Source organism: Bos javanicus, chromosome 6 (genome assembly GCF_032452875.1).
Source record: "Bos javanicus breed banteng chromosome 6, ARS-OSU_banteng_1.0, whole genome shotgun sequence".
NCBI classification, from domain to species: domain Eukaryota; kingdom Metazoa; phylum Chordata; class Mammalia; order Artiodactyla; family Bovidae; genus Bos; species Bos javanicus.
Genome location: NC_083873.1, coordinates 6,530,872 through 6,557,691, shown reverse-complemented (window position 1 = coordinate 6,557,691; position 26,820 = coordinate 6,530,872). Strand labels below are relative to the sequence as shown.

General features: G+C 37.7%; 1 protein-coding gene and 1 long non-coding RNA gene across 12 annotated transcripts in view; one reads left to right on the top strand and one right to left on the bottom strand.

Annotated features, from left to right (window-relative positions):
* MYOZ2 (myozenin 2) overlaps nucleotides 1-13,400 on the top strand; it is a 385,146-nt gene extending 371,746 nt beyond the window's left edge. For all 4 annotated transcript variants that reach the window (XM_061421169.1, XM_061421170.1, XM_061421168.1 and 1 more), the window contains exons 5-6: nucleotides 4,083-4,266; nucleotides 12,032-13,400. In XM_061421169.1, the coding sequence (XP_061277153.1) occupies nucleotides 4,083-4,266; nucleotides 12,032-12,266 (419 nt within the window). In that variant the 3' untranslated portion in view covers nucleotides 12,267-13,400. The remainder of the gene's footprint in view (nucleotides 1-4,082; nucleotides 4,267-12,031) is intronic.
* The window catches only part of LOC133249993 (uncharacterized), a 350,474-nt gene that overhangs the window by 312,998 nt on the left and 10,656 nt on the right, over nucleotides 1-26,820 (bottom strand). The window lies entirely within an intron of this gene.

The window sequence follows — 26,820 nt, the reverse complement described above, 5'->3', positions numbered from 1 at the left end:
ATATATATATATAATGAGAGATAAATTTTGGAAGTATAAATTAATATAGCTACTTAAAGTTTAAATATTCAATTATTAAATATTAGGGCATGTCTGTAATATAGACTAAGAAAAGGGAGAGTTTCAAGGTTATCAGATAGCTTGCAAGGAAGAAAGAGTAATGGGTCCTCCCTTCTTGGTTGATGAGTTGAAAAGGACAACTATAGATTCAGAGTACAAACTATAGATTATCCGAATTTAGCAAAGGCTACTATGAAAGCCCAGGCAAGAAACGTACAGGGCCTGAACCAGGTATGGAAATGAGAAGGAAAGAGAGAATCTGCTAGAACAGTTACTTCCCAGTGTTCTTTTTGCAAATCATTTGCATTAAATGTGTAAGCCACATCTGAGATCTCCTGTCTCTGGAAGGAAGAATCCATTATCAACATTTTAAGTAGGTGCCCATGGTGATTCAGAAAATGCAAAGTTGAGAAGCCTATTTAAGAAATCCTTAAGTATAGCTGGTAATACTTAGTGATTTGTTGTGGGAATGAAAGATTGTTTAGGAGAGTGCTTCTGTCTCAGACATCTAAGAATAGTGATAACATTTGTTAAGATGATCAATATACAGAAAGCAGCAGAATGTATTGGAAAACAGCTGCATATAGGTCTAGACAGATTATAAAGGATGTCAGGGCAACAGTAATTTTGGATGAATATAATAGCAAAAAGCAAAGGAGAAAAGGAAAGATATAAGCATCTGAATGCAGAGTTCCAAAGAATAGCAAGAAGAGATAAGAAAGCCTTCCTCAATGATCAATGCAAAGAAATAGAGGAAAACAACAGAATGGGAAAGACTAGAGATCTCTTCAAGAAAATTAGAGATACCAAGGGAACATTTCATGCAAAGATGGGCTCGATAAAGGACAGAAATGGTATGGACCTAATGGAAGCAAAAGACATTAAGAAGAGGTAGCAAGAATACATAGAAGAACTGTACAAAAAAGATCTTCAAGACCAAGATAATCACGATGGTGTGATCACTGACCTAGAGCCAGACATCCTGGAATGTGAAGTCAAGTGGGCCTTAGAAACAATCACTATGAACAAAGCTAGTGGAGATGATGGAATTCCAGGTGACCTATTTCAAATCCTGAAAGATGATGCTGTGAAAGTGCTGCACTCAATATGCCAGCAAATTTGGAAAACTCAGCAGTGGCCACAAGACTGGAAAATGTCAGTTTTCATTCCAGTCCCAAAGAAAGGCAATGTCAAAGAATGCTCAAACTACCGCACAATTGCACTCATCTCACATGCTAGTAAAGTAATGCTCAAAATTCTCCAAGCCAGACTTCAGCAGTACGTGAACCGTGAACTTCCAGATGTTCAAGCTGGTTTTAGAAAAGGCAGAGGAACCAGAGATCAAATTGCCAACATCCGCTGGATCATCGAAAAAGCAAGGGAGTTCCAGAACATCTATTTGTGCTTGATTGACTATGCCAAAGCCTTTGACTGTGTGGATCACAATAAACTGTGGAAAATGCTGAAAGAGATGGGAATACCAGACCACTTGACCTGCCTCTTGAGAAATTTGTATGCAGGTCAGGAAGCAACAGTTAGAACTGGACAGGGAACAACAGACTGGTTCCAAATAGGAAAAGGAGTACGTCAAGGCTGTATATTGTCACCCTGCTTACTTAACTTCTATGCAGAGTACATCATGAGAAACACTGGGCTGGAAGAAGCACAAGCTGGAATCAAGATTGCTGGGAGAAATATCAATAACCTCAGATATGCAGATGACACCACATTTATGGCAGAAAGTGAAGAGGAACTAAAAAGCCTCTTGATGAAAGTGAAAGAGGAGAGTGAAAAAGTTGGCTTAAAGCTCAACATTCAGAAAATGAAGATCATGGCATCTGGTCCCATCACTTCATGGGAAATAGATGGGGAAACAGTGGGAACAGTGTGACTTTATCTTTTGGGGCTCCAAAATCACTGCAGATGGTGATTGTAGCCATGAAATTAAAAGACGCTTACTCCTTGGAAGGAAAGTTATGAGCAACTTAAATAGCATATTGAAAAGCAGAGACATTACTTTGCCAACAAAGGTCCGTCTAGTGAAGGCTATGGTTTTTCCTGTGGTCATGTATGGATGTGAGAGTTGGACTGTGAAGAAGGCTGAGCACCAAAGAATTGATGCTTTTGAACTGTGGGGCTGGAGAAGACTCTTGAGAATCCCTTGGACTGCAAGGAGATCCAACCAGTCCATTCTGAAGGAGATCAGTCCTGGGATTTCTTTGGAAGGAATGGTGCTAAAGCTGAAACTCCAGTACTTTGGCCACCTCATGTGAAGAGTTGACTCATTGGAGAAGACTCTGATGCTGGGAGGGATTGGGGGCAGGAGGAGAAGGGGACGACAGAGAATGAGATGGCCGGATGGCATCACTGACTTGATCAACGTGAGTCTGAGTGAACTCCGGGAGTTGGTGATGGACAGGGAGGCCTGGCGTGCTGCGATTCATGGGGTCGCAAAGAGTCGGACACGACTGAGTGACTGAACTGAAGCAGAGAAAAGCAGCCTACTGAAGAGACTGCCATTTGACGCTGGAGACAATCAGAAGAAAATTAAATTACTACAAACAAATAGCTGCCTATTGGTGGAATTATCGAGAGTTTTTGAAAAAGAGAAACTAATTTTTAGTGTATAGAAAGATTAGGCATGGTTTAACATAATAAAAGAGAAAACATTTTAGAGAAGGAAAAGAGCATCACGGAAACCTAAAAGTAGCAGTGACTGCATAGCAGAGGTTCTGATATGACAGAAGAGAGAACTATTTAAAAGAGATAACTAGACAGTAAGGTAGTGTAGCTGGTAAGTAAACAGTTCTGCCTTTGAAGACCTGAAAAGTGTCAGTTAATGTATGTGAAAATGGTTTCACATTTATGCCAGGAATTGTGATTTTTAAATGATACTTACAGAAAACTTCTGGCTCATGGGAGAAGAATAAATTGAGGAGGTAAGACTGGAAGCAGAAAGGTTAGAAATCCTCAGGAACAAAGTAAACAAAGGATAGGCACATCAGGGAATAAGAAGGGCCTGACAAAGACAGTGGAGACAAGCTACTTCACCATTTTGAAGCTTGAACATTTGACAGGCCACTCAGCAATTTCAGGCTTCCCTGATGGCTCAGAAGGTAGAGAGTCCATCTGCAATGTCGGAGATCTGGGTTCGATCCCTGGGTTGGGAAGATTCCCCTGGAGAAGGGAATGGCTACCCACTCCAGTATTCTTGAAACTTCCCTGACAGTCTAGTGCTTAAGACTCCGCACTTCAAAAGCATCAGGCACTGGTTCGATCCCTGGTTGGGGACTAAGATCCTACATCCAAGGACAAAAAAAAAAAAAAAAAATTGGGCTTCCCAGGTGGCACTAGTGGTTAAAAACAAAAACAAACAAACAAAAAAACCTGCCTGCCAATGCAGAGGCATAAGAGTTGTGGGTTTGATCCCTGGGTCACGAGATGCCCTGGAGGAAGACATGGCAACCCACTCTAGTATTCTTACCTAAAGAATTCCATGGACAGAGGAGTCTGCAGGGCTGAGGTCCAAAGAGTCAGACACGACTTCAAGCAACTTAGACGCATGTAAGCACGCAGCAATTTTAGATAGTCAACACCTGAACATTACCTATAAAGAATCAGCTCCCAGGGGACGGAGATCTGTCTTTATTGATATTTCCACAGAACCTAGTTTCTAAATTAATGCAGTAACTGTGGTATATAAGGCCTAGTATAAATTAATGTAAGGTGCACAATTAATAGTTTCACTGAACAAATATATACTACGACAGTCAAGGAAGAAACTAACTGTATAATTTGGTAAAATGAAACACTAAGGGGTTTCTTTTGAAAATTCCATAAATTTAAAGGGATTTAAAAATGTCTAATGCTGTAGGACTACTCTTTTCTGAGAGATCATAAAAAGAATGCATTTTTGATAAATTTACCCCTGTATGAAAAATTAAACATGGTAAAATGCTAGGTGGAATTTAGTAACTCTCAGGAACTCTGTGTTTACTTATTCTTGCAATATTTTTCCAAAGGATATTCTGGACCACTGAAGGAAATTCCTCCTGAAAGATTCAACACCACAGCTGTCCCTAAGTACTACCAGTCGCCCTGGGAACAGGCCATTAGCAATGATCCGGAGCTTTTAGAGGCTTTATACCCTAAATTTTTCAAGCCTGAAGGAAAGGCAGAATTGCCTGATTACAGGAGCTTTAACAGGTAATTCAATTACCCTGGATGACACTTCAGCATGCAATACAAAGGCTGTTATATCACAGTATGGAGAACTGAATCCCCTGGTAGGAAAAAAAAAAAACCAAAAAACTACAAGCAGTATATAATATCTTTGCCTAGGCAAAGACTCATTTTTGCAGTATTACTAATATGGTACATTTTTAGTATAAAAATGAAGGCTATGAATCACAAACTATCACTGTTATAAGATCATCTCCAACATTTTAAAAAGCAATTTTAATACTGATTTCTAATGTGAAGCGTTGATATTAGTTTATGTGTTGCTCCAAACAATCTTGTTAGTCACTACATAGATGACAAACTAAAAAATCATTTTAAGTCAGATCTGTGTTCAAAGAAATTATATTATGGGAATTACAGAGATGCACAGTTGTTTTTTAGTAGAATATTCCAAATCTTTCAGTGGAATATTTTGCTTTTCTAACTGAATAAAACTTGAAACTATTTTCAGAGATCTTAAAAATCTTACAAATAGTCTCACACTTTGAATGTTTAACATTTCTGTTAACAAGTTTACTTTGTGTCCGAAGGCAATAAAAATTTAAACAAACAGGATACAGTCTCAAATGGTGCCAAAGAAAAGAAAATTCTGCTTTTGAAACAATAATCTCTCACTGGATAAGTGGTAGGAGGTAGGAGATGGGTGATGAAATGGACGGGAATGTTTTCATTTACAGAAGAAATTGACCCCAGAATGAAGAGGGAAAAACAAAACATACTGAATGAAAAGGGAAAAGCTAATGCACTAAATACCAAACTCAAATATTGGATTTCAGTGGCAGAAGAACATTTCTTTCTTCATTTAATTCAGAAAAATTAAATAAAAGAATAAAAGTGATTTTTGGAATTAATAAATACAAGGTTGCTGCTGCTAAGTCGCTTCAGTCGTGTCCGACTCTATCCCCTGTCCCTGGGATTCTCCAGGCAAGAACACTGGAGTGGGTTGCCATTTCCTTCTCCAATGTATGAAAGTGAAAAGTGAAAGTGAAGTCACTCAGTCGTGTCCGACTCTTCGTGACCCCATAGACTGCAGCCTACCAGGCTCTTCCATCCATGGGATTTTCCAGGCAAGAGTACTGGAGTGGGGTGCCATTGCCTTCTCCAAATACAAGGTTAACTGACCAAATTCACCCTAAATCTGATAATGTTCAACTCCAGCCTCTTGTATCCAATGGATAACAATATACTCTTATACTCCCTTGGATGTGTGGCTTGTGCAATTGCATGGGGCCCCACAATTAAAAAGGCCATAGCTGATTTAAACTTTTGCTTTAATGTCTGAAATTCCTAACAAGCTTTAAACAAAGAGTCCCGAGTTTTCATTTTGCACTGTGCCCTACAAAAGTGTTTAGATCAGATCCCAGGCTCTAAATTTTACAAGTTCTTCTGTACTCAGGAAAATGTTCCCTTAAAGTAATTATCTTAGTCCATGATGTGTTCCCCCACGCCCTGCTTATATTTCTCTCTTTTCTTGTTTGTGAGTTCATTGAAATTAAGACCTACTACAATCTTTCCATCTTTGAATTCACAGCATATAGCAGTGTCTAGATATAATCGGGCTTCTCAGGTAGTGCTAGTGGTAAAGAACCTGCCTGTCAATGCAGAAGACACAGGATATGCGGGTTTGATCCCTGAGTCAGAAAGATCCCCTGGAGGAGGAAATGGCAACCCACTCCAGTATTTGTGCCTGGAGAATCCCATGGACAGAGGAGCCTGGTGGCCTATAGTCCACAGTGTCGCAAAGAGTCGGACACGGCTGAAGCAACTTAGCACACACACACACAATTTTTTATATGAGTAAATGAATGAACGAACAAATGAACTAATTATAGGTTTATAATGGTAAACTTCCAAAATGACAAAACATTTTCTTGGACATCTTGAACATCTAAGAATATGAAGTTTTATGTATGCAGTGAGTCAAATTTTACTCTTAATGACTCTTCAATCCACTAAATCAAATGACAAAATGTGGGACATTAAATCACTCACTTATATCACAGATGTGAGTCCTCAATATACTACTCTACTTAGAAACGATCTCAAAAGGCCCAATACTCCTTAAGAATTATGTCCAAGGGGTACAACAAATGGTAGTAGAGAAGAGCAGGCTTCAGTGAGTCTGAATACTTGGGTTTAAATTCTGATTCTATACATTATTAGGTGGGTGACATTGGGTAAGCCATTTAATTATTTGTGTTTCAGTTTCATCTATTAAAAGGGGATAGAAAAAGAATCAACTCAAGTAGTTGTTTTGAGAATTTAATGAGACAATCATGTAAAGCCTTGGTATTCAAAGTGTGGTGAGACCAGTTGTGCTGGCATCACCTGAGAACTGGTTAGAAATGAATCTCAGGACACATACTAGATTGACTGAATTAGCATCTGTAGCTTAACAAGATCTCAAGGTGATTTCCATACTAACAGAGCAGGTACACAGCACTCTGTTGATAAATATTAGCTTTCATTATTACTATGCCTTCTGAAGTTTAATGATCACACAGCACCTGACTGATAATTTAAATTCTTAAAGTTCTTTTCCTAACCAATCTCTCTCACCCCCAGAGTAATGGTTTTAGGCCCTGGACATGAAAGACTATACTGATATGATTGCTGAAATCCTGCATTAGACTGAAGTTAATGCATTACTCAGTAATCTGTTGTTATCCATATTTTCCACAGCGATTTGGGGAAATATTGTAAGAGGCCAGGCATCCTGAGAAAAGATGTAAGAAAAGATGTATGTTTACAGAAAGTAAAACATACTGTTCTTCAGAAAAAAAAAAAAAAAACTAGAAGACAAGAAAATTACGGGCCAATAAGACATGAGAGCTTCCCTGGTGGCTCAAAGAATCTGCCTACCATTCAGGAGATCCTGGTTCAATCCCTAGCTCAGGAAGATAACCTGGAGAACGGAATAGCTACCCACTCCAGTATTCTTGCCTGGAGAATTCCATGGACAGAGTAGCCTGGCGGGCTACAGTTCATGGGATAGAAAACAGCAGACATGACTGAGTGAGTGACACTTTCACTTATGGTAAAGAATTTGCCTGGAATGTGGAAGACATGGGTTTGATCCCTAGGTTGGGAAGATCCCCTGGAGGAGGGCATGGCAATCCACTTCAGTATTCTTGTTGGAGAATTCCCATGGACAGAGGAGCCTGGCATGCTGCAGTCCAAGCGGTTGCAACGAGTCGGACATGACTGAGCAACTAAGCACACACAGCAAGACATGAGATTCTATACTACTACTGCATTGGCCAAAACCTGCATTCTTTCAGGTTTTTCTGTAACATCTTATGGAAACCCTAAAGGAGCAAAATTTTTGGCCAGTCCAATGTATGACACAGTGACATGTGCTATAGCCATCATTGAGGTCACCTACCTACCCTGTGGACACTGAAGATTTTATCTGGCTCTCAGTCTTTTTCCCCAGGACTATTCCTGTCATCACTTTTTGGTGGCTTAAATGATTCACTGAACTCTCAGCCCTTTTAAGTCCTTGACTGTATTGCTTTAAAGGATCTCTCTCTCAATCCCATCTTAGTCACTACTGACTTTCCTTAAAGTTTGCCATTACCAATATCTATGCTACTGCTGCTGCTTAGTCACTTCAAGTCATGTCTGACTCTGTGTGACTTCATGGACTATAGCCCACCAGGCTCCTCTGTCCATGGAATTCTCCAGGCAAGAGTACTGGAGTAGATTGCCAGACCCTCCTCCAGAGGATCTTCCCAACCCAGGTCTCCTGCATTGCAGGCAGATTCTTTACCACTGAGCTACCAGGGAAGCTGACCAATATCTGCATCATCTTCAAAATCTAAATTTCAAGCATCTCACTACCACATTTTATCTTTAATTTTTTCATTTATTATTTATTTCAATCATGCTTCAGGCCCACACATCAAACCCATCTCATTTTTCAAAGTCCATCATTCATTTCCTCCTTACTTTACTAGACTCCATAGTCCCTTACTATTATCATCCAGAAATTAAGATAGTCAAGAAAGATCACAGGTGACTGAGCTTCAAAGAAAATCAGATCTCTTCTAGGTTTTAAAATGATCTCCACAATACTGGAGAATTTATAGTCCTGCCAATTCCATTGTCCAAATGTTTATGAGGATCCTCTAGGCAAAATACATTAAACAGTTATGTATATTGAGCAAGATATAAAGATATATCAGAGAGAATTCCAGTCCTCTTGGAGTGTAGTCTGATAAGAAATTAGGCAGACAGACTATTGAATATAATGAAAGATGAAAATGAGGTTACAGGGAGGTAAAAATAGAGTTCATGGAAACTTAGGGGAGAAAGAGTTTAGTTCTGGCTGTGGGAGATCAGGGAAAGCTTCAAGAATAAAATTAAATATCAAATACTTAAGTATAAATTACTTAAAGAACATACTTAAAACTTAAAGGGGATTTAGAAACGTCAGTAATGACAGTCAGAGCACTCCAGGCAGAGAAAAATGAGTGAGTAAACGCAGTGACGTTGGAGAGCACAAGGAGAAGCTGCTGCTGCTGCTGCTGCTGCTGCTAAGTCGCTTCAGTCGTGTCCGACTCTGTGCGACCCCATAGACAGCAGCCCACCAGGCTCCTCTATCCCTGGGATTCTCCAGGCAAAAACACTGGAGTGGGTTGCCATTTCCTTCTCCAACAAGGCAAAGAGCAAGCAGTATATCAGTTTGACTGTAACAAAGACTAAACGAAAGTGTATAGGGTAAAACTAGCAGGATTGACCTTTCCACTACGATGTCAAAGTCATTTTTTTCCACACACACAACACACCAAACCTGTTTCTCCTTGCCTTCTACCAGCAAGCTTCTGAAACTCTAAACCGTGGAATAATCCTTGATCTTTACATTTCCCTCACAATTTTCATCCAATCTGTCAGCATATCCTGTTGACCCTCCCTGTAGAACACATCCTGAAACCACCCACTTCTTCAAGGAAAACACTTGAAATCTAAGCTATCGTCATTTCTCACCTGAATTGGTACCATATCTCCTCTTCGTTCTTGTCCACCTATACTTGTTCACACAGTACCAGGTGCCAGAGTAATCTTTATTAAAATTTTCTCAAGTTATACCTCCTGTTTTTGTTGTTCAGTTGCTCAGTCCTGTCCAATTCTTTGCGACCCCATAGACTGCAGCACGCCAGGATTCCCTGTCTTTCACCATCTCTTGGAACTTGCTCAAACTCATGTCCATTAAGTTGGTGATACCATCCAAGCATCTCGTCTCTTGTTATTCCCTTCTGTTCCTGCTTTCAATCATTTCCAGCAACAGGGTCTTTTTCTAATTAGTTGGCTCTTCACATCAGGTGGCCAAAATATTGGAGCTTCAGCTTCAGCATCTGTCCTTCCAATGAATACTCAGGACTCATTTCCTTGAGGATTGACTGATTTGATCTTCTTGCAGTCCAAGGGACTTTCAAGAGTCTTCTCCAACACCACAGTTCAAAAGCATCAATTCTTTGGTGCTCAGCCTTCTTCACAATCCGACTCTCAAATCCATACATGACTATTGGAAAAACCAAAGCTTTAACTAGATGGACCTTTGTTGGCAAAGTAATGTCTCTGCTTTTAAATATGCTGTCCGGGTTGGTCATAGCTTTTCTTCCAAGGAGCAAGCATCTTTTAATTTCATGGCTGCAGTCACCATCTGCAGTGATTTTGGAGCCCCCAAAATAAAGTCTGTCACTGTTTCCATTGTTTCCCCATCTATTTGCCATGAAGTGATGGGACCAGATGCCATGATCTTCGTTTTTTGAATGTTGAGTTTTAAGCCAGCATTTTTACTCTCCTCTTTCACCTTCAGGAAGAGGCTCTTTAGTTTCTCTCTGCTTTCTGCCGTAAGGGTGGTGTCATCTGCATATCTGAGATTATTGATATTTCTCCCAGCAATCTTGATTTGGGCTGTGCTTCATCCAGCCCCATGTTTCTCATGATGTACTCTGTACAGAAGTTACATAAGCAAGGTGACAATATACAGCCTTGATGTACTCCTTTCCCAATTTGGAACCAGTCTGTTGTTCCATGTCCGGTTCTAACTGTTGTTTTTTGACCTGCATACAGGTTTTACAGGAGGCAGGTCAGGTGGTCTGGTATTCCCATCTCTTGAAGAATCTTCCACAGTTTGTTGTGATCCACACAGTCAAAGGCTTTAGTGTAGTCAATGAAGCAGAATTAGATGTTTTTCTGGGATTCTCTATTTTTCTATGATCCAAGCAAGTGTTGGCAATTTGATCTCTGGTTCCTGTCTTTTCTAAATCCAGCTTGAACATCTGGAAGTTCACGGTTCATGTACTATTAAAGCCTGGCTTGGAGAATTTTGAGCATTACTTTACTAGCGTGTGAGATGAGCCCAATTGTGCAGTAGTTTGAACGTTCTTTGGCATTGCCTTTGGGAATGGAATGAAAACTGACCTTTTTCAGTTTTCAATGACTTTCCTTCACACTTACAATGAAATCCATGTTCTTTACTGGACACATGGATTTCCTCACAATCTACCCCTCTGTCCTCTCTCCCTTCTACCATTCCCCTCACTTACCTGTCTAGCAACATGGGCTTTCTTTCGTTTCTGAAAAGGTCAACATTATTTCTGCCTTAGATTCTTTGTATTAATTACTCTATCTGAAATGCTGAAGTGCTTCTGTTATATTGTCCATGGCTAACTTCTGACCTTCAGATGGCAGTTTAAATGTCACCTCTTCAGAGAAGTCTTTTCTCCCTATCTACTCATTCAGTTATGCTCTATTGTATCACCCTATTTTAAATTTCTCATAGCTCTTATTACTGAATGTTTGTCTGTATGTTTACTGTTTTATTAAAAATTTTATTAAAAACTAAAAATTATTTTTATTGAAGTATAATTAACTTACATGTTTATTTTTTGTCTATCTCTTTCACTAGAAATATAAAACCTTACACTCTGACTACATTGCTCACTGCCATATGTCCAGCATTTATAAATGTGCCTGGCACTGGATGATTAATTAATGGCTAAGTCAAAGAAAGCTAAACTGTTACGTGACATCTTAAATGCCAAGATAAGGAAGGTGGACTTTCTTCAGATGAGTAGAAGGATTTCGATGTTTTTGGGGCACAGCTAGAAAAACGCAAAGATACATTTCTTACCCTCAAAGAACTTATAATTCACAGATGACCTAAACCAAATCATATTCTGAAAAATAGAAGCTGACAATACCAAATGCCATATTAACAGATGCACTATAAGACTAACATAAAACAATCAATGCTATAGGAATTTGGTTAAGAAAGGGAGTGAGGGCTTGGGGTAGTTAGGGGGAAGTTAAAATTTAAAGGCCACAGGATATATACAGGTGGAAAGGAGGCACAGAGGAAATACCTTTTTTTTTTTTTTTTTTTTCTCCCCCAGAGGAAATAAGCAAGTGTAACATTGTTAGCAAAGGCAGGAAGGCAAGAAATGTGTGTGATGACTCAGCGTCCAGGGAACAGAATGGTTCAGTCCAAAACTAAGAGTACATACAAAAGGTCTTTACACAAATTCATTATCAAATATCTGTTTTATCATAAGGGCATGGTCCTTGAATGGAAACGCTTACTTCAGAGGTCAAAAATTGAAACCCTACTAAGACTATAACACAACAACATGCCCCATAAGATCATGCATTAAATTGTTTTCTATTTTCTGGCAAATAAATTTGAATATTAATTTATTCTTTTTCTTTTCACTCCTCACAGAGTTGCCACCCCATTTGGAGGTTTTGAAAAAGCATCAAAAATGGTTAAATTCAAGGTTCCAGATTTTGACCTACTACTTCTAACAGATCCCAGGTTCATGGCCTTTGCCAATCCTCTTTCTGGCAGACGGTCCTTTAATAGGACTCCAAAGGGATGGATATCTGAGAATATTCCTATAGTTATAACAACTGAACCTACAGAGGATAACACCATACCAGAATCAGAAGACCTATAAAAGAAAGTTGTATGTGCGACAAAAACCTCTGAATATAAATGTTGCTGTATTATTATTCTACTTACTGGCAAAGCCACTAACACTCTTCAATAGTAGCAATAATTAATAGCAATTTAGCACTTTTCCTTTTATGGCATTTAATTTCAATCTCAGATCAAAATCTAATAAACAATTCAAAATCTTATTAAAAAAAAAAACCTTTTAACTCACTTGTCTTTACTCATAATCTTGTTACTGCTTGGTTAAACAATCCGGTCTCCACATTGGAAAAGTCCAGAAAAGTTACTGACAACAAAGGGTTTCATCTTTGTTGCCTTTAATATAAGCTATTCCTGAATAAAGTTTTTAGATGGATCTAGAATCAAAATACAGTGCAAAAATATTTAGATTAATTCAGAGTTTTATTTAAGGGATGAAAGCTATAGAAGTTGATATACAAGCATATATTGATGGAGAAAAGGGTTGGGTTCTTCTTTTCTGACAAGCTTCCACGATAAAATAACTTGTCTAGATGAAGTCTTTTCAATAGTCTTTCTTAAAATTTCAAATTTCTTAGAACTTTGAAATTGCTTTGTATTTTTCAACATGCTTTGAATCATCAGATAATTATTCCAGATGACAGTCTCCAGAGTTCAATTGGGTTATTATTGTTTTCTAGTATTAAGTCAACGATATGGAGAGAAAATGACCCAAAGAACGTCATACTATTGTAGGTTTCATGACCAAGGTATACTTGGAATTCAAGTTCTGCAAATCCTAATGTTGTGTGTTGTTTAGGTTCAACTTTATGAATACATTTTTAGAAGAGTAATAACAAGACATGCTAACAGACATATAAATAAGTATGTATATGAGGGAGAGAGAAAGTATGTAATTTGAATTAGCAGCTTTCTCTGCTGAATCTTTAAATTCTGCTCAAATCCTTAAGCTCTAGGGAGTACATGCCATAAAAGCAAGAAATGGAAGAAGACAAGAGCATTTGAATGTAATACAGCACATTTCTGTCATAAATATATGAAAATATTAGTATAAAAGACTCAAATTAACATAAAGTTATAGGTATATTTAAAAATGATTGAATATACAACATGGAGTTGGAAAGAAAGAAATACTAATTCTTCCCATTTCAATTCAGTTAAACGTTCTGTGGTAGATGTTTATATCAGAGAAGAAATGTCTCATACACAGAAAACTACCTACCAGATTAAGTTTAGGAGACTGGAAGAAGGAAAGTGCACAACAGAGTAATGAAAATGGCATGTAGCAACATCACATATTTATAAAAGTATGTAATCCTGAACATGCCCGATCTCATCTGATCTTGGAAGCTAAGCCGGGTCGGGCCTGGTTAGTACTTGGATGGGAGACCTCCTGGGAATACCAGGTACAGTAGGTTTTTTGGGATTCCCTAGTGGCTCAGAGGATAAAGCATCTGCCTGCAATGCAGGAGACCCAGGTTCAATCCCTGGATTGGGAAGATCCCCTGGAGAAGGAAATGGCAACCCACTCCAGTATTCCTGCCTGGAGAATCCCATGGACAGAGGAGCCTGGTGGGCTACAGTCCACAAGGTTGCAAAGAGTCGGACACGACTGAGTGACTTCACTTTCTTTCTTTATTTCACTTTGGTGGTTGTGTTGCAGGAAGGGGGATCCTTTCCAAGGCCTGAAACTGAGCTCTTGTCTAACACTCGGAAATGAATTGTCTGAGGAGACACATGTGCTGACAAAGCAAGAGATTTTATTGGGAAAGGGAACCTGGGTGGATAGCAGTAGGGTAAGGGAACCCAGGAGAACAGCTCTGCTGCGGCTCAGTCTTGGGTTTTATGGTGATGGGATTAGTTTCCCAGTGGTCTTTGACCAATCATTCTAATTTAGAGTCTCTCTTGGTGGCGCACGCCACCCACCCTGGCCAGGCACCATAGTAACCATTTGCATGAGTTTTTTTTTTTTTTCCCCTTGTTTAGGAATTTTATTATTATTATTTTTATTTTTAAACTTTACATAATTGTATTAGTTTTGCCAAATATCAAAATGAATCCGTCACAGGTATACATGTGTTCCCCATCCTGAACTCTCCTCCCTCCTCCCTCCCCATACCATCCCTCTGGGTCGTCCCAGTGCACTAGCCCCAAGCATCCAGTATCGTGCATCGAACCTGGACTGGCATCTCGTTTCATACATGATATTTTACATGTTTCAGTGCCATTCTCCCAAATCGATCCTGATAAAGAATACGGAACTAATAAGCCACCACCAACCTGAAGAGTTCAGGAAAGGTTGAAAGGAGACACCGTGTGTCTGTCCACTTCCCAACATCCCTCTCGCTAGCATCCATCTTGGCTAAGTGATGCGTGCGCCACCAAGAAAGACTCTGAATTAGAATGATTGGCCAAAGACCACTGGGAAACTAATCCCATCACCATAAAACCCAAGACTGAGAGCCACGGGGCAGAGCTGTTCTCCTGGGTTCCCTTACCCTACTGCTCTCCACCTGGGTTCCCTTTCCCAATAAAATCTCTTGCTTTGTCAGCACATGTGTCTCCTCGGACAATTCATTTCCGAGTTGTTAAACAAGTGCCCAGTTTCAGACCCTGGAAGGGGTCCCCCTTCCTGCAACAGTTGTTTTGATGATCTTCAAACTTGAAAGCAGAGAAATTAAAAAAAAAATGCTTATGAAAAATGCAATCTCTAGAAAGGAACAATATCAATATATTTATATATATTATCATTGTAGGGAATTTGTTTTATTTAAAATATATCTTTAAGATATTTTAGTTTTATGTTTTGGTGTTTACTCATTTCACTTATTTTATTTAATTTGTTTTTTGGCCACACCAAGCGGGCTTGTGGGATCTTAGTTCTCTGACCAGAGACTGAAACTGGGCCCTTGGCAGAGAAAGCAGATTCCTAACCATTGGACTGCCAGGGAATTCCCCGTTTACCTGTTTTAAAATAACAGTGTTGGCATCTGTAATAAACTCTAGATATCAGAGAACCTTCATGCTTTTTTGTTTAATCTTTTAAAAAAGAAAAAGAATTAGTCCCATTCTATTATGTATTTTGATGAAATGGTTTAGTTATTAGCAATTCAAAATGCTATTTTTCATTACACTGAAATTTTATTATGTTATTGTAATTATCTCAAAGTAGTTGAACTCTATGCTCAGTGTCACCACTCTGACAATCACCAAAAGGGAATCAGCAATTAAATATGTTAGCTATAGAACAGTATTCTCCATTTCATAAAGGAAAATTTTTTAATTTTTAAGTATTTTTTTTAAATTGGTTAGAAAATAATGGAATAACTCTCTGCTCACTATTGTATTTCTTCCTTTCCTGGGAAGTGTCTATTAATTCTAATTCAGCTGTCTGACACCTTTAGAAATGCCAAATTTCACACTCTGGTTGCTACACAATTAGAATTTGAAAGGAATTTTGAATGGGTTTTTCACTGATCTGAAAAGCAGCTAAATCTTTCTAAGTCTGAAGAAATATGATAGCCTTTTCAGAACAGCGAAAGACTGTGGCATTTTTTTTCCACCCACATTTGTACATATGGAAAATGAAACAGAAGAGAAAAAAAGTTAAAAGAAAATGAATAAAAATAACATTTGCTGATGGAATACTAAATGCCAGGCACTATACTCACTACTTAATGGTGTAGTGAGTATTTTGGAAAAAAAAAAAAAGCCTAATAATGGCTACTTAATGTGTATTTTAAAATATTATATTTATTTATTTTGGCTGTACCATACCACACAGATTTGCAGGATCTTAGTTCCCCAACTCGGAGAAGGCAATGGCACCCCACTCCAGTACTCTTGCCTGGAAAATCCCATAGACGGAGGAGCCTGGTGGGCTGCAGTCCATGGGATCACTAAGAGTCGGACACAACTAAGCAACTTTACTTTCACTTTTCACTTTCACGCCCTGGAGAAGGAAATGGCAACCCACTCCAGTGTTCTTGCCTGGAGAATTCCAGGGACACGGGAGTCTGGTGGGCTGCCGTCTATGGGGTTGCATAGAGTCAGACACGACTAAAGCGACTAAGCAGCAGCAGCAGTTCCCCAACTAGGGACTGAAGCCAGCCCATGACAGTGAAAGCACCTGGTACTAACCACTGGACTGCTAGGGAATTCCCTGTATTTTTAACATCATTTTATTTTTGTGATTATCCTGTGAGAACTGTATTATAAATAATCTCCATTTTGTGTTAGAAAAGTGAGCCTCAGGGAACTAGAGTGACTAGCTTAATACTAGCTTCAAAGTGGAAGAACTTGGTGAGTCTGAATCTAAAACATATGCTCTAAGAACTCATAATTCATAACTTCTCCTTCAGAAATAACTTCAACGTTAAAATTATTTTATTACTAGACAAAATAATAAAAAATCTCCATCATATTAATATTAACTTTGCAAAAATATATCTATAAATTGAGTAATTTTAGAGTCATCCATTAAAGTCATTCAGGTACTCATAAAAAGCTAAACTTTCAGATTTTCAAACAAGCAATATGCATGCTTAATTATTAAAATTTTTTTTTAGTTGTGTCCAACTCTTTTTGTAATTCTGTGGACTGTTCCATGTAATCTTTTTTTCCCCTCTCCCCCGTAAGGACAAAGAAGGGAGAAAGAAGAGTAAATAAAGAGGACAGAAATATAAAACACTAATACCCATAAGGCTGAATGAAGTGTAATAACACACCAAACACATTCATTTAAATGAAAATATTTTCTACTTCTCAAAACTTTAGAAGAATTTGTATTATACTGTTCAATAGAATTCTGGGTCATAAAATTATATCTATTTTATTTAGCCAATTTCTTGTTGATCAGCTGGTCAGCTGCTTTCTGGATAATACTAGAGCTACATTAACAACTAGACCAGTGTTCATTCTTGGCTTTTAACTCTTCATTCCCTTCAATCATTTCTCAAGGCTAATACTCCATTTCTTAATTCAATATTTGAAAGGACTTGATAATTTAAAGTAACTAATTATTGGTTATTATAAAATCAAGGTAAATACGGAAAATAATTTTTAGTCAAAATGATCACTTACTGCATCCACTGAAAATTTCACATTTTCTAAATAGACTCATTTATAAATGTTTTAGCAGCTTGGAAATGGAGAGAGCCAATCACTTTCACAAAGGCTGATGTGGAGCAAAATGTCCAGTCAGTGAGAGTGAAAAGTACATCCTGAACTTTCCAACTCATGGCACAGCTGTACACACTTATTAATTCTGGAATTTCCTCACTCTGCTGCTTATGCAAGATAAAACTTCCATGACATCACTGCAGTTTCTCAGCCACAACTGCTTTTTATTAAGCTTAGCTAAGTATTGCTCTGAATGCCCCTTTTCTTATGAAAAATACTTTCGACCTCCACATGTTCTATTCTGTAGGAAGAAGGGCAGTTTACTTTCTATGAAAGGTGGAAGAATGCCAGGTTTTTGCCAAAAGAACAAGCAAGGGGAATCTATTTCAAACTAACTGATCAAAGCACTTCACAAATACACAAAAGGATTTTTAGAAAATTATAATGCTTTAAAAAGTTTAACTTTTCAGAGCTAAGAAAAAGGCAAAATTGTAAAACTGTATAAGAATTTCAATAGCTGAAGATGCTGTATTATTAGATTAAAAAAAGGTGTGTCCCTATTTAAATTCCTTAAATGAAAGAACTAGATTTCAACTCAGGATACAAACCTCCCCTGACTTCTCAATATAATGTGATTTCAACAGGAAGATTTGGTGCATATGGGCAAAGAGCAGATGGCGGGGGAGCTATTTCTAAGAGGTTATAGTTCAGATTCAAAATGAATGTGCTTATTATTCTGGATTGTGTAATATTTTGAAATACATTTCAACAACAACTTAGGCAGTGTAGGAGATGGAGACAGTTCAGGAAACAGAACCGGAAAAAGTCAGAAAGAAAAAAGGTAAATTCTGCTGATTTGGTATAGAATTGGTATAGAAGCTGCAGCACTAGCTAGTATTATATTTATATACAGGGTCTCTTTTCTTTACTGATGTATTTTCCTACTCATAGCCAACCAATAAATTAAATTATCTGTTTCAAATATTTTTAAAGTGTAATTTGTATAGCTGTAGTACTGAGGTTTGAGGAGATACACGTTAATCAGCAGACCACCTGTTTAAAATTCTGAGTTCTCTCGAACAGAGTTGTAACTCTTTGAAAAGGAAGAGTGAACAGGGCCCGTGATGTGAGGAGATGGTGTGAAATTAAGGATCTCCTTATTGCTGTGTTATCCTGTGTAACACATCTTTGCCAAAGATCAGTTTTATATTTAGGCAACTGATGGTCCTTTTGCATTTAGGTTTTTTGTTGTTGTTACCATATACCTCATAGCATAAGAAATGGGCTCATGTGTCTTTCATCCTTTGGAATAAGCTTGACATATTTTGAATAAATGCTTTTAAATACAGTAGCAAACATTGTATTGGTGGGGTTATACTAATTAAATGTTTTAATTGTTACATGTATATTTTCTTGTATATATAAACTTTTAAAATGTCTGATTTCTCAAAAAAAAAAGAAAAAAGAACAGGGGGAAGAAAGGAATGCCAGAATGAAGTAGGCTGAAAAGAAATAACTGCATTATTCTATGGTTTCTAGAGCTTTCTCCTCACTCCTTCTGAAGTAGTTTCGTTCTATGTATATCAACTGTCTAATATGAACTGTCACCTAAATACTCTTTCATTTTCTTTATCATCACTTACTTATAAACTGCATATAAAACAGTAGTTGCATTTAAATGTGCCAGCTATTTGCTGATTTATCACTAATTAATAATATAATCTCAAGCAATTTACTTTACTCTGGAATTTTGTCCAACTATTTCTGTTTCACAGGCCACTTCTGCTTAAGACCTTCCCTGACCACCCTTACTTAAGAGAGCACACATATAACCCCTTATTGTGCTTTTGTTTTTCTTTATAACCCTTATTACTTCCTAACATAATGTATTAGTCCGGGTCCTCTGAGAAGCAGAAGCCAAGATGCAGTTAAATCTGTTTGGCAAAACTAATACAATTATGTAAAGTTTAAAAATAAAATAAAATTAAAAAAAAATCTGTAATAATTTTATTAGGAAAATGGGGAGACAGGTCAGAGAAAGGCTGGGAGAGACCTAAGGGACCTCATGTGGAAGTATATGGATATGTTCTAGACTGCCTGACAGTCCAGGGAAAATTCAGCAAGGTTGTTGGAAGATCTGCGAGCCAACGTTATCTGCAGAAGAGGTCCAGTGTTTCTCAGCAACATGTCTGCCTTAGGGTCACTGTCATGGTTACTCACTGGCTGGGAGCACACTGTGAAAGGCAGACTCAGCACGAATGCAGTGATGGAAGTCAGAGTAAGGAGAACTGGGGCCCTCAGTCAACTACGTTGTTTAAGACCCACAAGTTGTAGGTGCCACACACAATATATTTACTCCTTGATTATTTATCTCACCCACTGGAATGAATGCTCTCTGAGGATACAGACTGCCTTTTTTGTTAGCTGCTGTATGCTCTATGCGTGATATATAGTGAAGAACAATAAAATTTTTTTACATAAATAAATTCATCTTAATTATGGGGATAATTAGCTATTATTAGTAACAAAAAATTATCAAGACCACACAGTAAGAAAGCAAAGACATTTAGAATGAAGTTAGATTAGGTTATGCTGGAACTGCTTTGGGATAAATATATTTGACCCTGATTTAGAAGTAAAATATGTTGGAGCAATGAGTATATTAAACACATGTATAATCAGAAACACTAACACGGCCTGACTATTTTTTAGCATAAGCATTAATGCCAACTCTGCTCTCAGACTCAAAATTGCAGTTAGGGTAGACTTTTTAGGATCTTGCTAGAACAGTGCGATCTCTTGTGAGCATTCACATACTTTGTAGGTCACTTGAGAATTTAAAAAAATCAGTATGATGGATATTTCTCTCAATCAGTATACCCTACCTCTTTTAGAAACTACATTATACAACCAGAAAGGAGTTCCCAAGGACAGATGGCTACATAATCCTTCATTTTTTTGAAAAACTAAAATGACTGTTCATTCATACACCTGCTTGGAATATTTCAAATCATGAAGTACGTGGCTCCTGAATTCGAATGTTTTGGCACAGTCATCTCTGTAGTACAATGAATAAAAACATTCACCCCAAAGTCCTTTCACCATGTTGCTTAAAGAACTGAGGCATGATGCTAACATAATGGAAAACTTACCTAAATATAATCAACCTGAAATAACTTTTTCTTCTTTTCCAACTTATCTTGAAAAAGCGGGACTACTTTCGAAGCTTAACTTTAAACTCAGTACCTAGTATCTATTTTACCTTATGAGAAACTAGAGCTAATGAAGATTCTAACCGACTTGCCTCAGGTTGCAGGTCTCCTGCAAGGCTGTCTTCTGGGTCAGCTGAGCACTCTAGGCTCGGCTGCTATTTCAGAACATAAAGTCAAATGCAAACACAGACCACATTTATCCAAGAAACATTCTTTACTTCTGATACATAGAAAGGGATGTGGATATAATTATTACAATAAGTTTCCTCAAAAACTCATCAAAATCTACTAAAGAGACATTAAACTTAAAATACGATAGACAAGGTGCATGGCACCCCTAAAATCAATATGTTGAAATTCTAACTCCCATATGATTAGTATTAGGAGGTGGAGCCTTTGGGAGGTAATTAAATGATAAGCGTGAGTGCTCATGAATGGGATTAGAATCTCATAAAAGAGACTCCACAAAGCTCTCTTGCCCCTTTCCCCATGTGAGTACAGAGAGAAAATGGCCAAATATAAATCAGGAAGTAGATTCATACCAGACACCAATCTGTCAGCACCTTGGCCTTGGACTTTCAGCTTCTAGAACTACGGGAAATAAATTTCTGTTGTCTATAGGGCACTCAATCTATGTTATTGTGGCCTGAACAGACTAAGATGAATAGCAACACAAAAAAATTATGTTTTCAGATGCATTTACATATAATATTAATTATGGCTAATGATCATAATTATCAGAATGTATTAGACTATGCCACTTGTACAAATCCATACACTGATGTTTATTTAAGTGTCCTCTTATTAATACAAAAGGATATTAATATTTTAAATATATAGATAATTAGAATAATGAAAACAGTTTACTCTTTTACCAAATACAAGCCACTAGTACTGTTACTAGCATAATACTAACTCTCTTTGGTTTAAATAAAACAATCATTTACTTCGAACCACGGCACTTTAGAATTAGCCTCTATCTTGAAATATTTTATATCAATTCCCTCATTTAAGGAATAGAAACTTAGAGAAGAAACTGTCACTGTCTCACATTGCATGTCTAAAATTAGAACCCAAGGATCTTCTGATCTTTTAATAACACTCCTCCCACTATCTTATTCCCTCTCCTATCTCAGTGGAGAACACAATCATCCAGACCACGGGCACAATCAATGCACTTTCTGGTGACAAAACACATTGTACGTGATTTCATATTTATCTGTATCTATATAAATATAGCCTTATATAATTTGTATACCTTATATATTAGCCACAAAGAAATAAAACCATGAGTCAGTAAAATGTAGAAACAGAGAGTAAAGTTTTTTTTAAAAAAACAATGTTAAAAAATTTTACTTTAAACTGTAAAAAAAAATGTTAATATAACAATATTGAAACAAAATGAATATTCTTCCTAACTGGAAGGGAGTAAAATTCCATACTCTTTAGTATTAAAAGGAAAGCGTAAATGTTGCTCCTTCCACTAAAAACCTCTTGGTCCATGTCTTTCAAATTATAGTTGTGTCCTGTTAGGTGATGTAAAAATTAACTTAGATTAGAAGCTTTTCAAATGAAACAGAATAGAATAAAAGAAAATATCAGAGCATACCACTAGAAACAGTATTATTTCAGGAAACTACTTTTTTTTTTTAATATGTGTTCTTGTAAACTGGATTACAACATAAAATATACTGCTTATTCTACTTTGTGGTCTAAGATGTTTGAAAATTACTGCTCTACCTACTACTAAATACTGTTTAAAACGGAAATGTCAGCATTGTTATTGGTAACTGGAATTGCTTTTCTCCACCACATCAAAACTATTATAATTAATTTGATAGAGTTCTTCAGAATTAAAAGAATCTGAAACAGTAGCAGAGCAAAACTTGTAGCAAACAATTTAATCAGAAACTTTGATTTAAAAATTTACAAAAAGGCATTCCAGGGATATTACCTGCCAAAAGTTTGTTTTTTTCCTCCAGCATAATTTCAGTTTGAGGGCTTGTTTTACAGATAAGAGACTGAAAACTCAAGACCACTAACGGTTACAAAATAAAGAAATTAAATACTCTAAAATTTCTGCCTTTACCTATAATTCTTTGTATAGTAATATTTAGTAATATTTCTATCACTGAATATTTTTCAATAATTTTATTACTGTATTAAACAACACACTTATTTTCTTTTGTGAAGTGAATTTCAACAAGGAAGTTCAACTTGAAAACACTGGTGCCCTGAATATCTTTGCCATCTTTACAAAAGCAAAGTGCTCTCCAGGGCAACTTCCTTTGGGTTTGTGGCTTCAGCCAATATGCAGTGAGTGAAAGACATACTGTTATTACACTATTGTATTTCTTAAAGAACTACATCAAAAACAAGTCAGTCTAAGATACATAATAGTATGTGTGTGTGGGTATATGTGTGTGCATGTGCACACATATACATGGCAGAGACTTAGATTTGTTAGATTCCCAAGAGATAGGAAATTAAGTCTGGTAAATTTCTGAACACCATACTGTTTTTCATAAAGTCAGAATACTACTACAGATATCACAATTCAGAAAAAGATAACCTTTACCTGTGAAACGCTCTTGACTTGTTTCTTTTGTTTCCCTTCCCTTGTCTTTCAGAAAGGGACAGAAGTGTCAATTTTGTTTATCAACAGTGTTTGAATATGGAAGAAATTTGGTTGTACTTTAAGAAACAAAAGAGTGCTATCTCCTGTGAAATCTCAGAACATATCACAGAAAATATTTTATACCAGGCAAATTCCAAGTGACTAGAAATTGAATTTTAGTCCTGCTTCTATCAGTGTCTAGCATGTCCCTCAGTTTAAGTGCTCTCATCTGTAAAATAAGGGATTTTGGCAAACTGATCTCTCAGATCCTTTCCATCTCTAAGATTCTAAAGAACTATACAAATATAACATGGTATAAAATTTGGTTTCAAAAAACTAAAGAGAAATTACATTCATGCACAAAAATTCTAGCAATAGCTTTAATCAAAAGCTAGATGGTTTTGGCCTTTACTTCTGGATTTATTAGTATGGCCCACATTGCCTTCCTCATTTTGACTTACTATATTTCCTGGCTGTAACCAGATGTCATACTTAAATGATAGATCTTTTATTAAATAATTCAGTTTGTTTATTGAGTGCCTCCTATATGGCAGACACTGTGCTAAGTACCTAACTTTCACTATTTCTAAAATTAGGATATTCAGTTCAGTTCAGTTCAGTTCATTTGCTCAGTCATGTCCGACTCTTTGCAACCCCATGAATTGAGGCACGCCAGTCCTCCCTGTCCTTCACCAACTCCCAGAGTTCACTCAAACTCACGTCCATCGAGTCAGTGATGCCATCCAGCCATCTCATCCTCTGTCGTTCCCTTCTCCTCCTGCCCTCAATCTCTCCCAGCATCAGAGTCTTTTCCAATGAATCACCTCTTCGCATGAGGTGGCCAAAGTATTAGAGTTTCAGCTTTAGCATCATTCCTTCCAAAGAACACCCAGGACTGATCTCCTTTAGAATGGACTGGTTGGATCTCCTTGCAGTCCAGGGGCTCTCAAGCGTCTTCTCCAACACCACAATTCAAAAGCATCAATTCTTTGGCGCTCAGCTTTCTTCAAAGTCCAACTCTAACATCCATACACGACCACTGGAAAAACCATAGCCTTGACTAGACGAACCTTTGTTGGCAAAGTAATGTCTCTGCTTTTGAGTATGCTATCTAGGTTGGTCATAACTTTCCTTCCAAGGATTAAGCGTCTTTTAATTTCACGGTTGCAGTCACCATCTGCAGTGATTTTGGAGCCCAAAAAATAAAGTCTGACATGTTTCCACTGTTTCCCCATCTATTTCCCATGAAGTGATGGGACTGGATGCCATGATCTTCATTTTCTGAATGTTGAGCTTTAAGCCAACCTTTTCACTCTCCTCTTTGACTTTCATCAAGAGGCTTTTTAGTTCCTCTTCACTTTCTGCCATAAATGTGGTGTCATCTGCATATCTGAGGTTATTGATATTTCTCCCAGCAATCTTGATTCCAGCTTGTGCTTCTTCCACACTGTTTCTCATGATGTACTCTGCATATAAGTTAAATAAGCAGGGTGACAATATACAGCCTTGACGTACTCCTTTTCCTATTTGGAACCAGTCTGTTGTTCTGTTGCTCTATGTCCAGTTCTAACTGTTGCTTCCTGACCAGCATATAGGTTTCTCAAGAGGCAGGTCAAGTGGTCTGGTATTCCCATCTCTTTCAGAATTTTCCACAGTTTATTGTGATCCACAGAGTCTAAGGCTTTGGCATAGTCAATAAAGCAGAAATAGATGTTGTTCTGGAACTCTCTTGCTTTTTCGATGATCCAATGGATGTTGGCAATTTGTTCTCTGGTTCCTTTGCCTTTTCTAAAACCAGCTTGAACATCTGGAAGTTCACGGTTCACGTATTGCTGAAGCCTGGCTTGGAGAATTTTGAGCGTTACTTTACTAGCGTGTGAGATGAATGCAATTGGGGGATGGAGCCAAAGCAAAAACAATACCCAGTTGTGGATGTGACTGGTGATAGAAGCAAGGTCCAATGCTGTAAAGAGCAATATTGCAAGGGAACCTGGAATGTCAGGTCCATGAATCAAGGCAAATTGGAAGTGGACAGGCAAGAGTGAATGTCGATATTCTAGGAATCAGCGAACTAAAATGGACTGGAATGGGTGAATTTAACTCATATGACCATTATATCTACTATTGCAGGCAAGAATCCCTCAGAAGAAATGGAGTAGCCATCATGGTCAACAAAAGAGTCCGAAATGCAGTACTTGGATGCAATCTCAAAAACGACAGAATGATCTCTGTTCGTTTCCAAGGCAAACCATGCAATATCACAGTAATCCAAGTCTATGCCCCAACCAGCAACACTGAAGAAGCTGAAGTTGAACAGTTCTATGAAGACCTACAAGACTTTTTAGAAATAACATGCAAAAAAGATGTCCTTTTCATTATAGGGGACTGGAATGCAAAAGTAGGAAGTCAAGAAACACCTGGAGTAACAGGCAAATTTGGCCTTGGAATACGGAATGAAGCAGGGCAAAGACTAATAAGAGTTTTGCCAAGAAAACGCACTGGATATAGCAAACACCCTCTTCCAACAACACAAGAGAAGACTCTACACATGGACATCGCCAGATGGTCAACACCAAAATCAGATTGATTATATTCTTTGAAGCCAAAGATGGAGAAGCTCTGTATAGTCAGCAAAAACAAGACCGGGAGCTGACTGTGGCTCAGATCATCAACTCATTATTGCCAAATTCAGACTTAAATTTAAGAAAGTAGGGAAAACCACTAGACCATTCAGGTATGACCTAAATCAAATCCCTTATGATTATACAGTGGAAGTGAGAAATAGATTTAAGGGACTAGATCTGACAGATAGAGTGCCTAATGAACTATGGATGGAGATTCGTGACATTGTACAGGAGACAGGGATCAAGACCATCCCATGGAAAAGAAATGCAAAAAGGCAAAATGGCTGTCTGGCGAGGTCTTCCAAATAGCTGTGAAAAGAAGAGAAACGAAAAGCAAAGGAAAAAAGGAAAGACATAAGCATCTGAATGCAGAGTTCCAAAGAATAGAAAGAAGAGATAAGAAAGCCTTCCTTAGCGATCAATGCAAAGAAATAGAGGAAAACAACAGAATGGGAAAGACTAGAGATCTCTTCAAGAAAATTAGAGATACCAAGGGAACATTTCATACAAAGATGGGCTCGAGTATGGACCTAACAGAAGCAGAAGATATTAAGAAGAGGTGGCAAGAATACACAGAAGAACTGTACTAAAAAGATCTTCATGACCCAGATAATCACGATGGTGTGATAACTGACCTAGAGCCAGACATCCTGGAATGTGAAGTCAAGTGAGCTTTGGAAAGCATCACTATGAACAAAGCTAGTGGAGGTGATGGAATTCCAGTTGAGCTATTTCAAATCCTGAAAGATGATGCTGTGAAAGTGCTACACTCAACATGCCAGCACATATGGAAAACTCAGCAGTAGCCACAGGACTGGGAAAGGTCAGTTTTCATTCAAATCCCAAAGAAAGGCAATGCGAAAGAATGCTCAAACTACCACACAATTGCACTCTTCTCACACACTAGTAAAATCAGGATATTAATCATATACAAATATTAGCACTTTACCATTGTTAGGAAAGTTAAATAAAATACTTTGCATAAAGCACTTAGTTCTTGAC